At 46.4% G+C, this 21,444-nt stretch overlaps 1 protein-coding gene across 1 annotated transcript; it reads left to right on the top strand.

Moving 5' to 3' along the window:
• The first annotated feature begins 5,714 nt into the window (after window positions 1–5,714).
• CRCP (CGRP receptor component) lies at window positions 5,715–20,988 on the top strand. The gene is made up of 6 exons (XM_063146359.1): window positions 5,715–5,799; window positions 8,553–8,589; window positions 10,935–11,033; window positions 13,016–13,110; window positions 17,546–17,603; window positions 20,563–20,988. The coding sequence occupies exons 1-6, from the start codon at window positions 5,792–5,794 to the stop codon at window positions 20,707–20,709; spliced, it is 444 nt and encodes a 147-aa protein (XP_063002429.1). The 5' UTR covers window positions 5,715–5,791; the 3' UTR covers window positions 20,710–20,988.
• The last annotated feature ends 456 nt before the right edge of the window (window positions 20,989–21,444 follow it).

Genomic DNA, 21,444 nt, shown 5'->3' on the forward strand with positions numbered 1-21,444 from the left:
TAATCAGGGTAGTATTGCTACCCTGATTGTCATTATTATTGTTATTATTTCCACTGTGCAATTATTATTATTATTATTATTATTATTATTGGGACACCAACCTGCATTTATTATTAGTATTGCTACCCTGATTATCATAATCATCATCACTGTTATTATTTCCACTGTGCAATTATTATTATTATTATTATTATTATTATTATTATTATTGCACTGACAAATCCAATGAAGAAAATCTTTTTGAAAGTTGCCTCATTAGTATCATGGAATAGTACAGTTGGAAGGGCCCTGTAAGGCCATGGAGTCCAAACCCCTGCTCAATGCAGGAATCAATTTGTTTTAATTGGAAACAAATTGGCAACCCTGATCAGTGATTTTCAATTTCCTTGCATTCGGATATCTTCCCCTGCCTCTCATTTTTAAAAGGAAATTAGTAACATCATAATCTTTTTTTCCCCATTGGTTATTGTTATTATTTCTGGTTTTATGCTTTTTTAAAATATGGAGTATCATCTGGATGATACCCCATATTTTATGCTTCAGGGCTCAATTGTGTGCATGTTTAGGCAGAAAAAAGTCCTACAATCTTATGCATGTTTAGGCAGGAAAAAGTCCTACAATCTTATACATGTTTAGGCAGGAAAAAGTCCTACAATCTTATGCATGTTTAGGCAGGAAAAAGTCCTACAATCTTATGCATGTTTAGGCAGGAAAAAGTCCTACAATCTTATGCATGTTTAGGCAAGAAAAAGTCCTACAGTCCAATTCTGGGGGAACCCTGAGGACCAGATTTGGCTTCTGTGCCTGAGATTGCCCAGCCTGTCTTCTTTCATTCATTGTCTGGGTTACTTCCATAGGAAGGTGTGGAACACATCTTTTTGAAAACGTTAGTATGGTTTAAAACAAAGGGATTCATGCATCAGTGTGCAGTGAGCATGAAAGTTGATAGAAAAGCGAGATAGAAATCTTCATAATTGACGTGAAGCAAACGCCTTTCTTTTCTCCTGGGTACTTTAGAGTCTTGGTTTTTGGACTGCAGTCTTCTCTCCTCTCTGCTGTTCTTTTGCGTTGCATTCATAGAATTATAGAATAGCAGAGTTGGAAGGGGTCTACAAGGCCATCGAGTCCAACCCCCTGCTCAATGCAGGAATCCACCCTAAAGCATCCCTGACAGGTAATTGTCCAGCTGCCTCTTGAAGGCCTCTAGGGTGGGAGAGCCCACAACCTCCCTAGGTAACTGATTCCATTGTCGTACTGCTCTAACAGTCAGGAAGTTTTTCCTGATGTCCAGCCGGAATCTGGCTTCCTTTAACTTGAGCCCGATATTCTGTGTCCTGCACTCTGGGAGGATTGAGAAGAGATCCTGGCCCTCCTCTGTGTGACAACCTTTCAAGTATTTGAAGAGTGCTATCATGTCTCCCCTCAATCTTTTCTTCTCCAGGCTAAACATGCCCAGTTCTTTCAGTCTCTCTTCATAGGACTTTGTTTCCAGACCCCTGATCATCCTGGTTGCCCTCCTCTGAACACGCTCCAGCTTGTCTGCGTCCTTCTTGAATTGTGGAGCCCAGAACTGGACGCAATACTCTAGATGAGGCCTAACCAGGGCTGAATAGAGAGGAACCAGTACCTCACGCGATTTGGAAGCTATACTTCTATGAATGCAGCCCAAAATAGCATTTGCCTTTCTTGCAGCCATATCGCACTGTTGGCTCCTATTCAGCCTGTGATCTACAACAATTCCAAGATCCTTCTCGTTTGTAGTATTGCTGAGCCAAGTATCCCCCATCTTGTGACATTCTTTGAGCCATTTGTATTATGTCGGATTCTTTCAGCCATTTGTGACCCAGCCCGGGAGCATTTCTGATTGGTGGGGCGGGGCAATTAAAAATACAACGAATACGTAATAACATTAATAATAAATCCGTATGCACCGTGCATAACACAAACTGTGCAAAGGCCACGAAACTACCAATGCTTAGTGCTTGGGGAAAAGGGGGAATAGCCTTCTGGAGTTTCTGGAGGGGGCCACCACACTGAAGGCTCTTCTCGTCTTGGAACCACAAGGAACATGCCCTGAGACAACCTCAGTGACCGGGCAGGTTGGTAAGGGAGAAGGCGCTCTCCCTTCAAAGATTTAGTCTTTGAAGTTCTGCACCTAGATCTGTTTTCTCCCCATCCTTTTGTTTTAAAGGTAGAAAAATGGGCACCCTTACGAATGGCCTTATGCAACCAGATAGCACAAGGGTGATCTACCTGAGGCGTGCGGGCCAAAGTAATCGCCCTTGTGCTACCTGGTTGCATAAGGCCATTCTTAATTAATTTATTTATTTATTACATTTTTATACCGCCCAATAGCCGAAGCTCTCTGGGTGGTTCACAAAAATTAAAACCACAATAAAACACCCAACAGGTTAAGGGTGCCCTTCTTCCCTTGTGGTTCCACGGGGAGAAGAGCCTTCAGCGTGGTGGCCCCCTCCTTATGGAATTCCTTGCTTTTGGACGTCAGGCAGGTGCCAACGGTGTGTTGCTTCCGGTGTATCCTGAAAACGTTGTTTCAGGAAGCTTTCTGTGAAGGATCGGTCGCGTTTTATTTTTGTGTTTACCAGTACTGTTTTGCTTTTTTTATCAAAACGTTCTTTTAAAACTTGTATATTCAATATGATGTTTTTAATTCTTATATTCAATTTGTTGTTCACTGCTCCGAAATCCTTGGATGGGGAGTGGTATATAAATATTGTAAATCAACCAATCAATCAATCAATCAATCAGGGAAGAGCAATATTTTGGCCCTAAGGGCCCCATGCAGGGTTGCACACATGTGCACAGATTCTATACCGGCATACAAATTGTTGGCGCAACGCCTGTGTCATATTCTTATATTCATGTGTAAGAACAAGCTAAATGTTCAATTTATCTTGTTTTTACACATTAATAGAAGAATAACAGAATAAGGAATATAAGAATAAGGAAAAAGAGAGAAATAAATAAAAGAAGAGAAGTAACCAGAGGAAAGGCTGATCGAACTTTGCCCTGAAATTACTAGCTAAATGCATTGTCAGCTAATCTTGTTCATAGCAGGACTGATATGTTATTTTAGAAAAGAAAGGAAACACCATTGATGTCTAGTGTTTAAAGTGGCTTTAAACAAATATGTTCGTGGCGGTTAAAGAAAGGCAGGCAGGCAGGCAGAAAGAAATTCTGTATACGGCCTGAAACTGCTAGTGAAACACACCGTCAGCCAAACTTGTATGAAGAGGTGTTGATATTTTTTGTATTTTTAAAACCAGTTGTTCCATGAATAGGGGATGTGTGTGTCTGTATGTGCGCATGTGTTTTCTTTCTTTCATTAAAAAAAAAAAGGCACTTTGTTGCGCTCAGCAAAACGCTGAGCGTAGTAAACATCTTTCATGACAAAGAATACAAGCACACGGCAGATCTATTCACAATAGGAGTGCTGAGACCCCTCGCTTTTCCAGAGTTAATACCAACACGCACCGCGACCCCCTCCTCCACTTTGCAATCTCGGCTGAAATTATTGCTATGCTGAGCACACATTTTCAGACCATGGGTGGGTAGAAGGGGAGTGGGGGGTGGTGGGGGGAACGGACAGGGCATCTTTGTCCTCAGTTGTCTAGCAACATGTCTGGATCGAGGCCCAGCCAGAGAGCTGCTTGTGTCTCATCTCCGGGTTTGCATGTGCCGTCTTAGGAACCGAGGCAACACATGTGCCGTGGATGATAGTTTGTGCTGCGACGAGAACATGGAGGCCTTGACCTCTGTAATTGGCACAGTCTTAGGCTAGGGCCGGGGTGGCTTTAGGCACCAGCATTTTGCAGCGGGGAAATTCTTCTGCCAGCCAAACTCCTCATCCTCTGCTATTCACACATGGCTGGAGGTTCTGCAGGCGTGGGCAGACTTTAGGCTTGCGAAATTTATGGGTGTGTTTTTTAAAAACGAGAACCCTGGGGTCATGAGAACATAAGAAGAGCCTGGCTGAGTCCGGCCAAAGTCCTATCTGTCATGTCCCACAAGCAGGACGTGAATGCAATAGCCAGTGTGGTCTAGTGGTTAGAGCGTTGGACCGGGACTTGGGAGACCACTCGGCTATGAAGCTCGCTGGGGTGGCTTTGGGCACTCAGCCTAACCTACCTCACAGGGTTGTTGTGACGACAGAATGCAATGGAGGGTAACCAAGACGGTTGCCCAGGGTTTCTTGCAAGCGTGAGATGGCAGGGAGCGTTGTCCTGCAGGCAAAGGATGTACTCTACCTCTGATGCCTGTTGTAACTTCGCTCGTGTATTCTACTGTCATGAATACTTGAAGCTGCATCCGGACATCTCCGTCAATGCACGGAGGGTACAGCTGGCAGGCGTACAGATGTTACGGATGTACAGTTTGTTACACGCACTGCTCAGGAGGGACGATGAGTGCATGGAGGTCAGTGGCGCAATTCGTCCTCCGTGTGTTCATTCCGTGCAGATGGCTTGTCTGAACAGTGCCTTGGTGTTATGGAACTGGCAATTGGGAAAAGCAGTACCAAGAGGTGGCATCCATCCTATGCATGTTTCGACAGGGGAAAGCCCTACCGCCCTATGCATGTTTTGACAGGGAAAGCCCTACCATCCTATGCATGTTTCCACAGGGGAAAGCCCTACCGTCCTATGCATGTTTCCACAGGGGAAAGCCCTACCGTCCTATGCATGTTTCCACAGGGGAAAGCCCTACCGTCCTATGCATGTTTCGACAGGGGAAAGCCCTACCGTCCTATGCATGTTTCCACAGGGGAAAGCCCTACCGTCCTATGCATGTTTCGACAGGGGAAAGCCCTACCGTCCTATTTATGCTTTCGACAGGGGAAAGCCCTACCGTCCTATGCATGTTTCAACAGGGGAAAGTCCTACAGTCATATGCATGTTTTGACAGGAAAGGCCTACTGTCTTATGCATGTTTAGACAGGGAAAAGTCCTACCATCCTATGCATGTTTAGACAGGGAAAGCCCTACCATCCTATGCATGCTTTGACAGGGGCAAGTAGACAGGGGAAAGCCCTACCGTCCTATGCATGTTTCAACAGGGGAAAACGCTACCACCCTATGCATGTTTCAACAGGGGGGGAAAGTCCTACCATCCTATGCATGTTTCAACAGGGGAAAGCGCTACCATCCTATGCATGTTTCAACAGGGGGGGAAAGTTCTACCATCCTATGCATGTTTCAACAGGGGAAAGCGCTACCATCCTATGCATGTTTCAACAGGGGGGGAAAGTCCTACCATTCTATGCATGTTTAGACAGGGGAAAGTAGACAGGGAAAAGTCCTACCATCCTATGCATGTTTCAACAGGGGAAAGCCCTACCATCCTATGGGTGTTTTGATGGGAAAGCCCTACCGTCTTATGCATGTTTAGGCAGGGGAAAGTAGACAGGGAAAAGCCCTACCATCCCACACGCATATTTAGTCAGGGGAAAGCCCTGCCATTCCATGCCTGTTTCAACGGGGGGGGGACGCCTACAACTCCCAGCATGCCCCAGCCGGGCTGGGGCATGCTGGGAGTTGTAGGCCTTTCCCCTTCCCTGGTCGAGGCCTGCCCAGGCTTGCGGCCTACTCAACCGCTGCGCCTCCCCAGGCCCGTCTCCTTCGCCTCCCCGCCGTCGTCGCTGCCGCAGAGGCGGCTTCAGCGCGGGGCTCCGCCGGGGAGACGCGGGCGGCCTGGGCGACGTCGCCGAGCGGGGCCGGCGAAGAGCCTGGTGGGGCGGCCGGGCGCCGGCGCGGAGCTCCGCCGGGAGGCCGAGATGGAAGTGTAAGATGGCGGCCGGGCTTTCCAGCGACCCCTCCCCTCATTTCCCTGTGGGGTTGGGGGGCAAAAAAAACCCCCACACTTGAAGGGGGTTAGGCGGTGGGGCCCATGGGGGAGGGGAAGGTAACTTCCTCCCCCTCCCCCCTCCCAAGGCCGAGGAAAAAGGTTGGGGGGCTACTTTTAGTCCTATTGGGGGGCTATTGAGGAAAAGGGTTGGGGGCTATTGGGGGGCTACTTTTAGTCCTTTGAGGGGTGTGTGTGTGATGGGACACATTTCAACAGCTTGCGCCTTGCAGATCGTGTTGTACCACAACTCCCATCATCCCCAGCCTGCATGGGCTGGGGATGCTGGAAGTTGTGGTACAACACGTCAATTGGGCGAAGGACAAGTCCAAGGATCTTGATGGGGCGGCTTTGTAGCGCCGTGGTGGCTGGGGATGATAGGTGGTGTAGTCCAAGACGCCAAGTTGGGGGGGGGAAGCTACGTTAGGTATTGGATGTTGTGGGAGGGGGCACCGTTTAATATACGCATGCGTGTTTAATTTATATTTATATATATATATATATATATATATATATATATATATATATAGTATCCTGATTTGCTGTGAATCTATAATAATAATAATAATAATAATAATAATAATAACAACAACAACAACAACAACAACAACAACAACAACAACCAGAAAAGAAACTTCCAGTGCAGCCTATGTCATAATGCACGGTTGAGCAGTATTAGGGTGACCCTATGAAAAGGAGGACAGGGCTCCTGCATCTTTAACAGTTGCATAGAAAAGGGAATTTCAGCAGGTGTCATTTGTATATATGGAGAACCTGGTGAAATTCCCTCTTCATCACAACAGTTAAAGCTGCAGGAGCCCTGCCCTCTTTTAAAGCTGGTCACAGTATATCTGCAGTATAGCTCCTGCAGCTTTAACTGTTGGGATGAAGAGGGGATTTCACCGGGAGCTATACTGCAGCTATACTGTGACCAGATTTAAAAGAGGGCAGGGCTCCTGCAGCTTTAACTGGTGTGATGAAGAGGGAATTTCACCAGCTTCTCCATATATACAAATGACACCAGCTGAAATTTCCTTTGCAATACAACTGTTAAAGATACAGGAGCCCTGTCCTCCTTTTCATAGGGTCATCCTAAGCAGTATTTACTTACTTGAAGCCTTTTTATGTGCCAAGAGACACGCTGCGCCACAGGCTTACAATCTCAGACAGTCACAACACGCGAGGAAAAAGGCGCAGGGAGGGAAGAGGGAATATCTCTTTGTTAGGAAGAACTGAAAGGCTACTGAAGGGTGTGCAAGGTTTCGAGTCCTGCAGAACTCTTCATCCAGCTGGATGGTACAAAATGCCGGGGCAACGGCAAAGAAATGCAAAGTTGAGGCTGTGAAGTTGGCAGGTTAGAGACAAGCCCTTTGTTCCTAATGCATTGAATCAATCGAGAATAATTCTCCGCTGACCCGTCTGTACGTTCCAGTTGCTTCCTGTATTATTGCTGTTCGGCATTTTAAAAAACAGGTTCCTGTCGCGGAGATTCTGGAGGGATTTCGCTAGACGTAGGCGGAAATGCAAAGAATGCAAGAATGCAAACCCCCCTGTGCAAGAATGAAAAGTTACCTATCGGCAGAAAATGATAACGCCTTTCACAACGTGGATGTGTGTGTGTGTGTGTGTATATGTGTGAGCTTACTTGCTGAAGTTTCTCTTGGGTCAGCAAAAAACGTGATGAGAACTCCACTTCAGCGTATTTTCAGAAGGGCCCCCCCTCTTTTTCTCCCCCCCACCCCAAATCCCCAGTCCAATGCAATTAAAAACAATGCTACAACCTGTAGAAGACGGTAGAAGAGACATTGAACTTGTTTGAAAGTGATGAGTATGACGGTTCCTATTCAAACAGTCGGCTGTGCTTGACATAATACATTGTACTTTTTAAATATGTTGCAACAGGAGGGACCCACGAATAGCCTCACCCGCTCTTCTTTTTGTATAGCTGTAGCAACTTTTTTGTTTTTTTCCTGCTGTCTGTTCAGCAGAAACCTTTGTCTCCACGATGTATAGCGCTCAGGGCTTTGGTGGTATGCGTGTGCGAGTTTTTAAAGCAAGTTTTATTTATTTGCTATTTAAAGAAATAAAATTATTCCGTCTGCCGCTTGATTGCGGCGTGCTCAAATAGGAAACGCGAACAAGCGTATAAATAAGTGTCAGTTGCAGTAGTCCTTGCTAGCTGTGGAGCGCCGTTGCCCCGATCCTGTTCTTGCTGAACTTAGAAATAGTGTTTACACTTGACTAGTTAGGCTCTCTGTGAGCAAGTACTTTTGTTCGTGTCTCCGGAGTCTCCTGCCCCTCGGTTTCTGTGGGTGGCAGGTGTGTGTGTGTCTCTTGAGTTCATCAGAGTCAAGTTTTCTTTCGAGAAGAGCTTTTGGCCAAGGGCCGGCGTAAATTGAACTGGAACACTTTGGCTACGACAAGACGGGCCCAGTTTAGTAGGCATGGCCTCTCCCAAGCCGGATACAAAACCGTGGGAAAACCCAGTGAGAAAAAAAATATTATTATTATTATTATTTATTTATATAGCACCATCAATGTACATGGTGCTGTACAGAGTAAAAAGTGTCCTTTTGTGTAGTTGTTAAAATATTTATCCCCAAACCTTGTATATTTATCCTCAAACCAACTCACACCCCATGTACTGTTAAAAAGCTCCCTGATAAGTTTTGTTTGTCTCCCTTTTTTCCTAGGAAAGATGGTAATGCAGCACTTCTCAGCAATTATGAGGTAAAAATGATTTCTATCATGATGATATCATCGTCATCATCATCTTATTTGTTACATTTATATCCTGCTTTTTTTTTTCTCTTGCAAGAAACCCAAATCAGGGCCATAGCGAGACCTAAGGTTTATCCCTGGATCGTCCAGGGGTTGAACCTGTTCATCTCGGTGACACACAGGGGATCCAGCGCTCAGGCAGGGGCGAACCTGGGATGATCTCAGGATAAACCTTAGGTCTACCTGTGGCCCAGGTTAAATTGTCCTGCCTTCGATTTTCAACAAGCCTGTGTGGTAAGTTAGGCTGAGATTCAATGACTGGCCTAAATTCACCTGGCACAGTGAGGACTAGAACCCTGTTCCCCCCAAAACCGAGTCCAACGCTCTCTTCACTACACCACATTGCCTCTCATTTTACCGTCCTAAGATGTGACGTGATGTGATTTTTGTTTTCATGCCCAATTCAAAATGCAAGGGTTAACCTGGCTACTAGGAGCAGGGCCTTCTCCGCTGTGGCACCCCGGTTGTGGAATGAGCTCCCCAGAGAGGTCCGCCTGGCGCCTACACTGTGCTCTTTTCGTCGCCAGCTGAAGACCTTTTTATTCTCTCAGTATTTTAAACACTTAATTTTAACTTAAATTTAAATTTTACTGTTCTAACTCTGTATTTTAATCTCATATCAATTTTGCTGCGTGGTTTTATCCTGCTTTTGATACTGTATTTTTTATTTGTGTTTTTAACCTGTTGGTAGTTTTATTATGGTTTTAATTTTTGTGAACCGCCCAGAGAGCTTCGGCTATTGGGCAGTATAAAAATGTAATAAATAAATAAATAAATAAATAAACCTTTAAGTGGTTTAGGAGCTGTGTACCCAAAACGACACGCCTACCCATATAGGCGTGCCCACACACACGCCTATCTCTAGAGGAGGCCTTCTGTGTTGATGCATGCCATTTGTGGTTGCAGTTGGTAGGCAAGAGGGACAAGGCCTTCTGGGGAATGGCCCCCAACTTATAGAATTTTTGCCGCAGCAGATTTGGGTGGCCTCTTCTCTTTATAACTTTAGGTGTTGGTAAAAGACTCTCTTCTTTCAGTGATGCGGGCAGTAATCATTTAAACATTTATTTATTTATTTAAAACATTTATATCCCGCCCTATATCAATAAGGTCTCAGGTCGGCGTACAGATAAAAGCATACAGCATAAAACAGTAAATATACACAGCTAAAACAAATTAAACCATAAACCAAGTTAAAACAATATATAATTTAAAAGCAGTAAAACTATTAAAACAGTTAAAACAATGTGCCAATTTAGTGGGCCTCTTAAGATTGCTACTTTCCTCTTAGTTTCTACTTTCCTCTTAGTTTAGTGATAGCATTCTTCAAATACTTAAAAGGTTGTCACACAGAGGAGGGCCAGGATCTCTTCTCAATCCTCCCAGTGCAGGACACGGAATAACAGACTCAAGTTAAAGGAAGCCAGGAAAAACTTTCTGACTGTTAGAGCAGTACGACAATGGAACCAGTAACCTAGGGAGGTGGTGGGCTCTCCCACACTAGAGGCCTTCAAGAGGCAGCTGGACAACCATCTGTCAGGGATGCTTTAAGGTGGATTCCTGCATTGAGCAGGGGGTTGGACTCGGTGGCCTTGTAGGCCCCTTCCAACTCTGCTGTTCTATGATTCTGTGTGTTGGACTGCAATTCCCAGCATCCCCCAGCCAGAATGTAAAATTATTTCTAGGCTGCCTTTTAAGGGAGGAACCCTCTCAAAGTGGCATAGATTAGGATTTAACTAGTGTTAAGGCTTCTATTGTTCCAACTTAGTTGCAATAAGCATATAAAAGACAGAGATGGATAAAAGAAGAGATAAAACCAGCATTACAGGGTGGTTTTTTAACGTTCTGCGAGGTGAGAAAATTTGGTCTGTGCTCCTGGGCTACAAGAGCGAAATTGGCCAGAGCCAGAAAAATTGTCTCATTATAGCATAGAAACAACGATATTATTCTCTCCAGACCTCAGACCAAAAATCCTTTGTCTCAAGAAATGGGTCTGAATATTTAGAGGGGATTTGGGAGTGAATGGGGCAATGAAACAGGTAGCGAGGGCGGCCCTCCACTTCACCTCTACGACAAGGTCCAAGCCTGGAGGCTTCAGGTGTGTTATTAAAGTGCCGTTCCAGAACTGCATCTACTGCATTCTTAAATCGTGTTAACTAGCACAGCTGAGAGAGGTCTGCCACGGGTCCCTCCTTTCGGTTCAGCGCATGCGATGGACTCCTCACTTTCAACAGTGTGGTTTTAAAGCCCTGGTGGCCTCGGACGCCCTCCTCAACGGCCTCCGCTGTTTCTTTCAGGTCTACCAGCTGTTGACTGACCTGAAGCAGCAGCGCCGAGAGACAGGAAAAAGCAAACAGAGCGCTGGACAGCAGAACTTGAACACGATCATGTACGAAGTGAGTAGAACCAGCTGCCACGTCCTTCCCTCCCTGTCCCACCTGGAATCCTCTGTGAGCAGGAATTTCTTATTGCTGTAGCCTCTCCCACAAGAGCCGTTACCAGCCAACTAGGGCTTCCCAAGGAACCAGAGGTGTATAAATAAGGGTGTGGACTCCAGCAAGAGCCTCTTCGGTGGTGGCCCCTGTTTGTGGAATCCCCTCCCACTAGTTGCTGGGGAACATGGGCGGGAGGGTGCTGTTGCACCATGTCCTGCTTCTTCATCCCTGGCCGACGGCTGGTGGGCCACTGTGCGAACAGAGTGCTGGACTAGATGGACCCATGGTCTGATCCGGCATGGCATTTCTTACGTTCTCCCAGGAGAGCTGTGATTCGCTCCCACCGGAACTATTTTTAAATGCAATTTCATTTACACAAGTATTTTGGCTCCCGGCCTGTTGGTTTTGGTGCTTTCAGCTTAGATGATTATTGTTCTACTAGCTGTACCCGGCGTAACAAAAGCCATTGTAGCATAAGTTTATTAATTAAATAGCATTGCGGGGGCGGGGGCTGCTTGGATACACCAGGTGTCCCCCTCTCCCCGGGGTTCCTGTCAGCCTTGGGCCGCCCACCCAGCTCGCAAGCGATTAGGCTGGGGCCTGGGTTCGCAGCAGGCGAGCGGCCTCCCCACCCAGCCGTGCCTCGCTCATGCTCCGGACCATGGTGGGTGGGTGGGAGCGAAGAGGCAGAAAGGGGGGGTAGGATTACCTTGGAAAGCCTGGAGGAGTCAGGCGGGGGGCTTAGCAAGCTGTATCAGCTGACGTTACACGTTGTTACTGTTGCTTAGCAACCTGTATCAGCTGAAGCCTGTACGGAAACATACCTAAGCACTTTATATAGAGAGATTTTAATTGTTTAAGGGACCCCTCCATGCCTGATTAGACAGGAAAAGTTCTCCAACTCCCAGCATTCCATGCGGGAGCTGGGAGATGTTTCTGTCTTGACGGGGTTGTGCCCTTAGTGTGATAGTATGATTTCACTGGTACTTCTTTTTGCTAGCTGCTCTGTGCTCCTTTTGGAGGAAGGGCAGAGTCTAAGAAGTCTTAAAAAGTATTTGAAGGCCCTCAAAAGTAAATAAGGGTATTTGAAAGCTCCCGAAAGAGAGAGAAGAATTTCCGGAATGCTCTCCTGCTTGCGATCCGAGAGACAGAATCCCCTCCTGAAGATTACCTGCCTACTCGGGCATTCTTCTTACTTGTAATGTTTTTAATGTATTTATTGATTTATGCTGTTTTAAACATTGGTTTTATCTTGTATTTCATGTATTTTTATGTGACCCGCTGGGAGATCTTAGGATATCGAGTAGTTTAAATAAATAATAACTCCCAGCATTATTCTCCCAGCATTTTAACAGTCTATAAGTAAATTTTAATTCGGGTGTTTTAAATTTGTAATTTTGCATTGCTGCTGTTTTTATCTGGTTGAGCTTTTATATTGTATTTTATATTATGGTTTTATACTGTTTGGTTTATACTTTGAATGTTTTTAATTTTTGTGAACCGCCCAGAGAGCTCCGGCTATTGGGCGGTATCGAAATGTAATAAATAAATAAATAAATAAACGCAAGGGGAAATATTATCTCCCTAATTTAATGTGGCTCTGTTACATCCATAAGCCAAAAAGTTTCAAACTCTTAAGAGCACTTTTCTTTTTTGAATAAGGATGCCCCATACTCCTTGGTGTTTCGTGCCCTTTATTAAACTTTCTCCAGCTCATTATTAGGTAGGAAATAACATGTTTAATACCATCCTGAAACTCTCAACCTTTGGATTTCCAGCTGGACGCGTTTTTTCACAGCCCCCTTGTAGAATAATTTAGTTTGTAATGCGCCTGTGATGTTGTGTCCTGAGGTCTTTGGCTAATTTTCAGTTCAACTTGAAAAGCAGCCATGAATATAGTAGAATGACCTGCACAGTTTTCTTTCTTCTTCCTGCCCATCCAGACGCTGAAATACATCTCCAAGACGCCGTGCAAATTCCAGAGTCCTGAGGTCGTAAGAGACTACCTCATTGCCCTGAAAAACCACAATTTAACCAAGTAAGTCCTCAATTGTATGACGTGACAATGGATTGAAGTGGCTGGTGTTCAGTTATCCTTTCAACTGACAGGCATGAGAACTTGTCAGGAAATGTTGCTGAATAATAGGAGACCATTAAAATATACGCCCTCGAAACAGAGAATTCTAGGTAGCTGCTGAATCTAAATTCAACTAAAGATCACATGGAGATAAATGAGTTTTTGCGGCATCGATAAACCTTCAAAACAACATGAAATGCCATTGCAAGATTATATGTGCGGATGCTGACAGCAGAGGGGGTTGTTCGCCCAGGTTTTTTGCTTGCGGGCTTGATGAATACTGTTCCCTGCCCGTATTGGTGTGTCATTGCTTCCTGGATGGAAAGAATAAAAGGCGGAGCAGCCCCAGCAAACGAGAAGCAAAGAAATCCTGGTGCACAGTTTGCCAAGACGTTCTCCTGCAGAAGCCCTCCTGAAATGAACGGGAACCGCGAAAGAGCGCCGTACTCATGGATTGTGAGCCCTTGAGAATCACTCAGATTAGCTCAGTGGTAGATTAGCTGCTCTGCAGGCGGGATGTTCTGATTTCGAATCCCGTCACCTCCAGGGAGCGATGGCTACTATGTGCGATCTCCAGCAGCAGAGGCAGTGACCCTATGTAGCTGGGGAACATGGGCGGGAGGGTGCAGTTGCACTTGTGTCCTGCACAGCCATGGCCACCTCCAAGCTGGAAAGGTTTGCACCTCCTTCTCACTAGAGGTTTGAACCCCGCAGTGCCAGTCACTGGCCAAGGTCCAAAATGGCGTGGGAGGAGAGACTGGCTCTGGTGCTGTGTGAAAGACCATCTTTTTGGTATTCGTTCAAGGTTGAAATGTTCAAGGTTGAAATGTTTATTAAGAAATTCAAACGGGCTCGACGTTTCGGATATCACTATTCTTCACCAGGAGCTACAATAACAATATAATACAAATACCTATGAATCTACAAAACAATGCCCATAATTAAAAGAACAGCTAACATTTGATAGGAGGTTAATTGCTGTGCCAAATATAGTTTCTTAAGACTATTATGCTATTTTCGTACTAGATATCATGTAATGACCAATTTTTTTTTTTTTTATCTCTTTATGCTTTAACAGTTCTGATAGCTGCCAGTACGGGGCATTTCTGTGTAAGATTATATATCCAAGAAAGGAAATGTATTATTTTGTAAACATAGAATACTAATAACAAAAGCAATGCGGAGAAGGGTACAATATAACCTCAGGAAAAAAATATGTACATTCTTTTAATTATGGGTGTTGTTTTGTAGATTCATGAGCCTCGTGTGGCGCAGAGCGGTAAAGCAGCAGTTTCTGCAGCCGAAACTCTCCCCACGGCCTGAGTTCGATCCCAGCGGAAGCTGGTTTCAGGCAGCCGGCTCGGGTCGACTCAGCCTTCCATCCTCCCGAGGTCGGTAAAATGAGTACCCAGTTAGCTGGGGGAAAGGTAATCACGGCCGGGGAAGGCAACGGCGAACCACCCCGCTCTAAGGCCTGCCAAGAAAACGTCAGCGAAAGCTGGCGTCCCTCCAAGAGTCAGTAATGACTCAGTGCTTGCACGAGAGGTTCCTTTCCTTCCCTTTGTAGATTCATAGGTATTTGTATTGTAGCTCCTGTTGAAGGATAGTAATATCCGAAACGTCGAGCCCATTTGAATTTCTTAATAAACATTTCCGCCTTGAACGAATACCAAAAAGATTGTCTTTCACACAGCACCAGAACCAGTCTCCCCTCCCACGCCAGTCAGTGGTAATTTTTCTCCTTTTTCTTCTCTTCCCCAAGGTCCAAAACGGACTTGCCTTTTCTCCTTGTTCAACTTTTTCCCGACTGGCTCACCTTGCACTGAGCACAGGAAGTCAGCCCCTACCCAGTCTGATGTCACCTGCTAGGGCCACCAGCGATGCATCTGAGCGGAGCAGCAAGCTGAGCTGGGATGCAGGACGCAAAAGGCCAGGACTGCTTTTTCAAGCCCCCAAACTGCATCTGTTTACAAGGAGCCTTATTGGTCTCCCTGGGCGATCCCTTGCATGCCATTTTAGCCGTGGCAGAGGCTGGTTTTTCTGCTTTGCAGAATGTAAAAATGTCTACTTCGCATCTGGACAAAGTCCTGTCTTTCCTGCCTGGGTGATGGGTTTTTTTTGGTTCCTTAATACTGGCCTTCCGTCCCTGTCATCTGACTTATTTTCCTGTCCTCTCAGCTGTGCGCATCGGCACTTAATCAGATCCTCTGCAGTAAACATGTTATCTTTCAGGCTGCAGTGGTGACCTCAGCTCTGTTCTAAATCCAGCCAGCCTCTTAACGGCCTCGGATTGTTTTAAAATGAGAAGCCAGGCATTTCTGGAAGAAGAAAACCTCGTTTTTTGGGGTTTTTTTGCATTGCATTGCATGAAAGGAGGTTGCAGATGTGTTTAGCGTTCTGATGAGTGCGTTAGGTGTTTGGCCTGAGCTTAAGAGAACGAAGATGGGGCAAAGGTGAACTGGAAAGTAGCCTTCCCAACTATTAGGCATTATTTAGAAAAGAATCTTTATCGCTGGGCTGCAGCTATGTTTCTGGAAATGTTTAATCATCATTTGTACGCATACACACACACAGAGCGAACTTGGTTCTCCGAGTGTCTTCCTTACGTGTTAAGCCACAATACGAAACAATGAATTGTTGTGCTTTTAAGATGTTTTCCCCACAGTTTTTTTTAAAAAAAACAAAAAAACAAAGAAAAATAGCCTTACATAAGCTTGCAAGGGAGTCAGAAATTCAGCCTTAGGTGATATGATTTCATTAAATCCAGCTTTCGTTCTAAAGGGGGTTATTCTAAACAGAGAACTGTGTTGGTTTAATAAAAAGCAGTTTAAAAAATCCATTTAAAAAACGCATTCATTGCCCACCACCACTATCGGCCCTGGTTAGGCCTCATCTAGAGTATTGCGTCCAGTTCTGGGTGCCACACTTCAGGAAGGACGCAGACAAGCCAGAGGGTGTTCAAAGGAGGGCAACGAGGATGATCAGGGGTCTGGAAACAAAGCCCTAGGAGGAGAGACTGAAAGAACTGGGCATGTTTAGCCCGGAGAAGAGAAGATTGAGGGGAGACATGATAGCACTCTTCAAATACTTAAAAGGTTGTCGCACAGAGGAGGGCCAGGATCTCTTCTCGATCCTCCCAGAGTGCAGGACACGGAATAACAGGCTCAAGTTAAAGGAAGCCAGATTCCGGCTGGACATCAGGAAAAACTTCCTGACTGTTAGAGCAGTACAACAATGGAACCAGTGACCTAGGGAGGTTGTGGGCTCTCCCACACTGGAGGCCTTCAAGAGGCAGCAGGACAACCATCTGTCAGGGATGCTTTAGGGTGGATTCCTGCATTGAGCAGGGGGTTGGACTCGATGGCCTTGTAGGCCCCTTCCAACGCTGCTATTCTATGATTCTATCCCAGTGTATATTTGAGTAACTATAGAACTGACACAGTGCAATCCTATGCATGCTGGTATTAACATTTAAAGTCCTAAACGGCTTGGGGCCAGGCTTTCTGAAGGAACGCCTCCTCCCATATGTACCTGCCCGGACCCTAATGTCATCCTCAGGGGTCCTTCTCCGTGAGCTCCTGCCAAAGGAAGTGAGGCAGGTGGCTACCAGGAGCAGGGCCTTCTCTGCTGTGGCACCCCGGCTGTGGAATGAGCTCCCTAAGGAGGTTCGCTTGGCACCTACATTATATGCTTTTAGACGCCAGGTGAAGACCTTTTTATTCTCCCAGCATTTTAACAGTCTATAAATAAATTTTAACTCGGTGTTTTAAATTTGCAATTTTGCATTGCTGCTGTTTTTATCTGGTTGAGCTTTTATATTGTATTTTATATTATGGTTTTATACTTTGAATAGTTTTAATTTTTGTGGACCACCCAGAGAGCTCCGGCTATTGGGCGGTATAGAAATGTAATCAATCAATCAATCAATCAATCAATAATGTTTAGACAGGAAAAAGTCCCAACAATTCCCAACGTTCCCCAGCCAGCCTTCAAAAGTTTTAGTCTGATGCCTAGGGACTTGATTTCCTCGCCACCCTATCGCCAGCCCTCTCTGGGGCTAGTCTTAAGAAAGCAGGGTGGGTTATCAGCCTCCAAAGAATCATGAGTTTGGATAGAGCCGTGGTTTGCAAATATGTCTGAGCTAAGAGTTACGCTGGAAATCAGATAGTTTAAAAACCCTTGGGCCACGTGGGTGACAGATGCGGTGCTCAACTCTTTTCAAGGCCCCAAATTAGTTCATTCCTGACGGTTGCCCGTCTCCTCTGAGGCCAGGCTACAACTACGGTTGTTGATCCCTTTGGGGTGCTGTGTGGCCAGGGATGTGTTAACTTGTGGGCCGCTCCTTATGACCAGAATCCCTCAATTACAGAGCAACGTGTTCTTTGATTTTGCACAGGGCGGAAAAACTGCAGCTACTCAACCACAGGCCTGTGAGTGCCGTTGAGATCCAGTTGGTAAGTGACGCAGCTCCCAGGCATCCGGAGCCTTTCGGTAAAATTGCCTCGATCCTTGAAGATCAGTTGGAGACCATTGTGTTTTTAAGCCCTCCTGCTGCAGTGTGAGACAATAACGAGGTCTGCTAAATAATCTACAAAACTTCATTCAGCAAATAAACATCTCTTTGCACTTGAAGAGAGGTTAAACACATTGATCTAACACTAGGAACTTCCCTCTAGGCTAAAACTTGGCTACCTAAGCGAGGCAATTGTCCTTTCAACAAAAGGGAAGGTCTTTTCCCTGAGTCCTTTTAACTTCAGGGAGGATTCTTAGGAAGGCGCCTTTGGCGAGAAGCCAGCTGAGCTGATCGCCTCTCGACTTCTTTGAGCTCCGCCCGTTTGAACCTGCGGCGGACTCTGGGATTGGCCAGCTCAAGCCCCTTTCCCCCCTCTGAGGATTGCTGAGTTCCCACAGACTCTGAGTTGTTAACTTTTCCCCTGATAAGGTCCGGTGAAGATTCATCCCTGGCTGGTAAAGAGCTTAGGAAAATCTCCTCCCCTGCTGGCACATTTTTATTCCTGTTTCTTCTGCTTCAGAATATGATTCTGATTGATAGCCTAAAACTCTTTCTCCTCCCCTAAGGGGAACAGGCCTGATCACGACAGAGAATCGATTCATTTTCACGTCCCTGAACACAGTTACAAGATGGGGGATACTTGGCTCAGCAATACTACAAACGAGAAGGATCTTGGAATTGTTGTAGATCACAGGCTGAATAGGAGCCAACAGTGCGATATGGCTGCAAGAAAGGCCAATGCTATTTTGGGCTGCATTAATAGAAGTATAGCTTCCAAATCACGTGAGGTACTGGTTCCTTTCTATTCAGCCCTGGTTAGGCCTCATCTAGAGTATTGCGTCCAGTTCTGGGCTCCACAATTCAAGAAGGACGCAGACAAGCTGGAGCGTGTTCAGAGGAGGGCAACCAGGATGATCAGGGGTCCGGAAAGAAAGCCCTATGAAGAGAGACTGAAAGAACTGGGCAGGTTTAGCCTGGAGAAGAGAAGATTGAGGGGAGACATGAGAGCACTCTTCAAACACTTGAAAGGTTGTCACATGGAGGAGGGCCGGGATCTCTTCTCGATCCTCCCAGAGTGCAGGACACGGAATAACGGGCTCAAGTTACAGGAAGCCAGATTCCGGATGGACATCAGGAAAAACGTCCTAACTGTTAGAGCAGTACGACAATGGAATCACCTAGGGAGGTGGTGGGTTGTCCAGCTGCCCCTTGAAGGCCTCTAGTGTGGGAGGTGGAAAGGGCTTTTTGGTTTCAGGGACTCGCGTCTTCCAGCTTGTGCCGGTTTTCCTCCCCGGCGGGCGTCAGGCAGCATCCCATGCTAACAAACCTTTGAGAGCTCTGTAAGAAATGGGTATTGACTGACGCGCCGTGGAGAGCCGCGGCATCTCCGAGCAAATAAAACCTCTCTTTTTTTTTTAGAGGGAAATGAATCGCTAAAGCAAACACTCTGAGCTGGCATTTACGCCCGGGCGAAGCCCTGGGAGTTGCCGGGCCATTGATTTGGCAATGCGGTGATTGCTCCATCTGCTTCCTCTCTGCCCCTTGCCTCAATTAGGAAGTCGGTTAGGATACAGCTGACAGGAGCCAGAGCAAACGATGTCTATCAGCTTAATCCCCCCCTCAGTAAAAGCACTTTGGCTCCAAGCCCTTTCCTGGATACAAAGCCCAGGTGACGGATTTGGGACTGAAGCCGTTGAAAGAACTGGGCCTGTTTAGCCTGGAGAAGAGAAGATTGAGGGGAGACATGATAGCACTCTTCAAGGAATTAAAAGGTTGTCACACAGAGGAGGGCCAGGATCTCTTCTCAATCCTCCCAGAGTGCAGGACACGGAATAACGGGCTCAAGTGACAGGAAGCCAGATTCCGGATGGACATCAGGAAAAACTTCCTAACTGTTAGGGCAGTACGACAATGGAACCAGTTCCCTAGGGAGGTTGTGGGCTCTTCCACACTAGAGGCCTTCAAGAGGCAGCTGGACAACCCTCTGTCAGGGATGCTTTAGGGTGGATTCCTGCACTGAGCAGGGGGTTGGACTCGATGGCCTTGTAGGCCCCTTCCAACTCTGCTATTCTATGATTCAATGAATCTGATTCGGCGTTGCAAAATCGAGTCCTCTGCAGATTTCTGCTCCTCCCCACAATCTTTTTATGCGTTTTGGGATCCGTCCCACTTCATTTCCAGCCAATTTATAGTTAAGGAGAAGGAACTGTATTTTTCCGCCCTAAGCTGGTGAATAGTTTTGATTCCATTGTACATGGCGAGCCGTGAGTGTCACCATCTCACACCGAAGATAAATTGGACAGTTTAAAGCAGGTTAAAGGCCTCCGTCAGTACTGGACTGAGAAGCTAAGTTGGTTTTCTCTCTGAGATAAGAAGCTACGCAGGCGATTAGCCATAGCCGAGGCTTGAGGAGCTTATAGGAGGAAGAAACGTGCGTCCGGTTCTCCTCGGTGCAGATAATTTTTTCCATTAGTTATTTTGCAGGATCATGATGATAATGCAGGTGCAGCGTCTGCCCCTGGGTGTCTTTCAACCCCTTGAATGGAGCAGGTTTGTGGAAAACACACATTCCATCGTAGGGATTGAAAAATAAAGGCGTACGGTCTTTATTTATGGAAAGGGTTACAATCTTGCCTTTCCAGAAGTTCATGGCAAATTCCAGCTGCTCCGACTCAAAATGGCTATCCTAAAGCTGTGACAGGTGCTCTTAAAGGGACGGCCCAAACCGTTCAGGGGCCTGAAGCATCTAAAGGCGTAAAGCTGCCTCCCCCGACCTGGATTTTTGCAGTTTACTGCTGCAGGTACATCTGGGTTGGGTCTCTGCCCCATGGAGCCTGCAGTCTAGGATTTGACGTGTGGCAGGAGAACACGGGGAGATGTTAACTGCCTTTGAATTGCAGATAGTGGAGGAAAGCGAAGAGAGGCTGACGGAGGAGCAAATCGAATCCCTTCTCCAGACGGTCACGAGTGTTCTTCCCGGAGACCCGGAGCAAGAACAGCAGCGGCAGTCAGCCATGGCGGTGGAAGAGGAAGGAGAGCTGGCGTAGCAGAAGAGTCAGGTGCCCGGAGTGTCCGGCATCCCCGCCCAAAGCTTTGTGCCGGAGAGAGTGCCAGCCGAACACTTCCGTTTGCAAGAAAGATCTGGAGACTTTCCTATCGTACGATGATACGGACACAGCAATGTCCCTCTACAATGTGTTTTGCGTTTATTTATACGCCATGAGAGCAACCATTACTAGCAGCGGAGCCCTTGCGGGATTTTGCTCTTGTGTTCGCGTTTTCTGAGCTGTAAGTGGAATAATAAACTGGGTTTGTTCCAGATGCTACAGCCGGCTCCATTTTCCCCTCACTTGTGTCCTGTTCCAAGTAAGCTGGACGCCCAGCCGGCCTTCTAATTGGAGCTGGTTTCGAACGCTCTTGAGCGTCCCGGCCTGTTCCACGCATTACTATTATTTATTTATATAGCACCAACAATGTACTTGGTGCTGTACAGAATCTATATATATAAAACGCTTAGGTATGTTTCCGTACAGGCTTCAGCTGATACAGGTTGCTAGGCAACAGTAACAACGTGTAACATCAGCTGATACAGGTTGCTAAGTCCCTCTCCTGACTCCTCTGGGCTTTCCAAGGTAATCCTACTCCCCTTTCTGACTCTTCGCTCCCCCCCCCCCATGAAGGGGGCATCGCCACGGTCTGGAGCATGAGCGAGACACGGCCGGGGCCCTTGACCGGGTGAGAGGCCGCTCGCCAACTGCGAGCCAAGGCCCCGGCCTAATCTC

The sequence above is a fragment of the Elgaria multicarinata genome, chromosome 22, assembly GCF_023053635.1.
Source record: "Elgaria multicarinata webbii isolate HBS135686 ecotype San Diego chromosome 22, rElgMul1.1.pri, whole genome shotgun sequence".
NCBI classification, from domain to species: domain Eukaryota; kingdom Metazoa; phylum Chordata; class Lepidosauria; order Squamata; family Anguidae; genus Elgaria; species Elgaria multicarinata.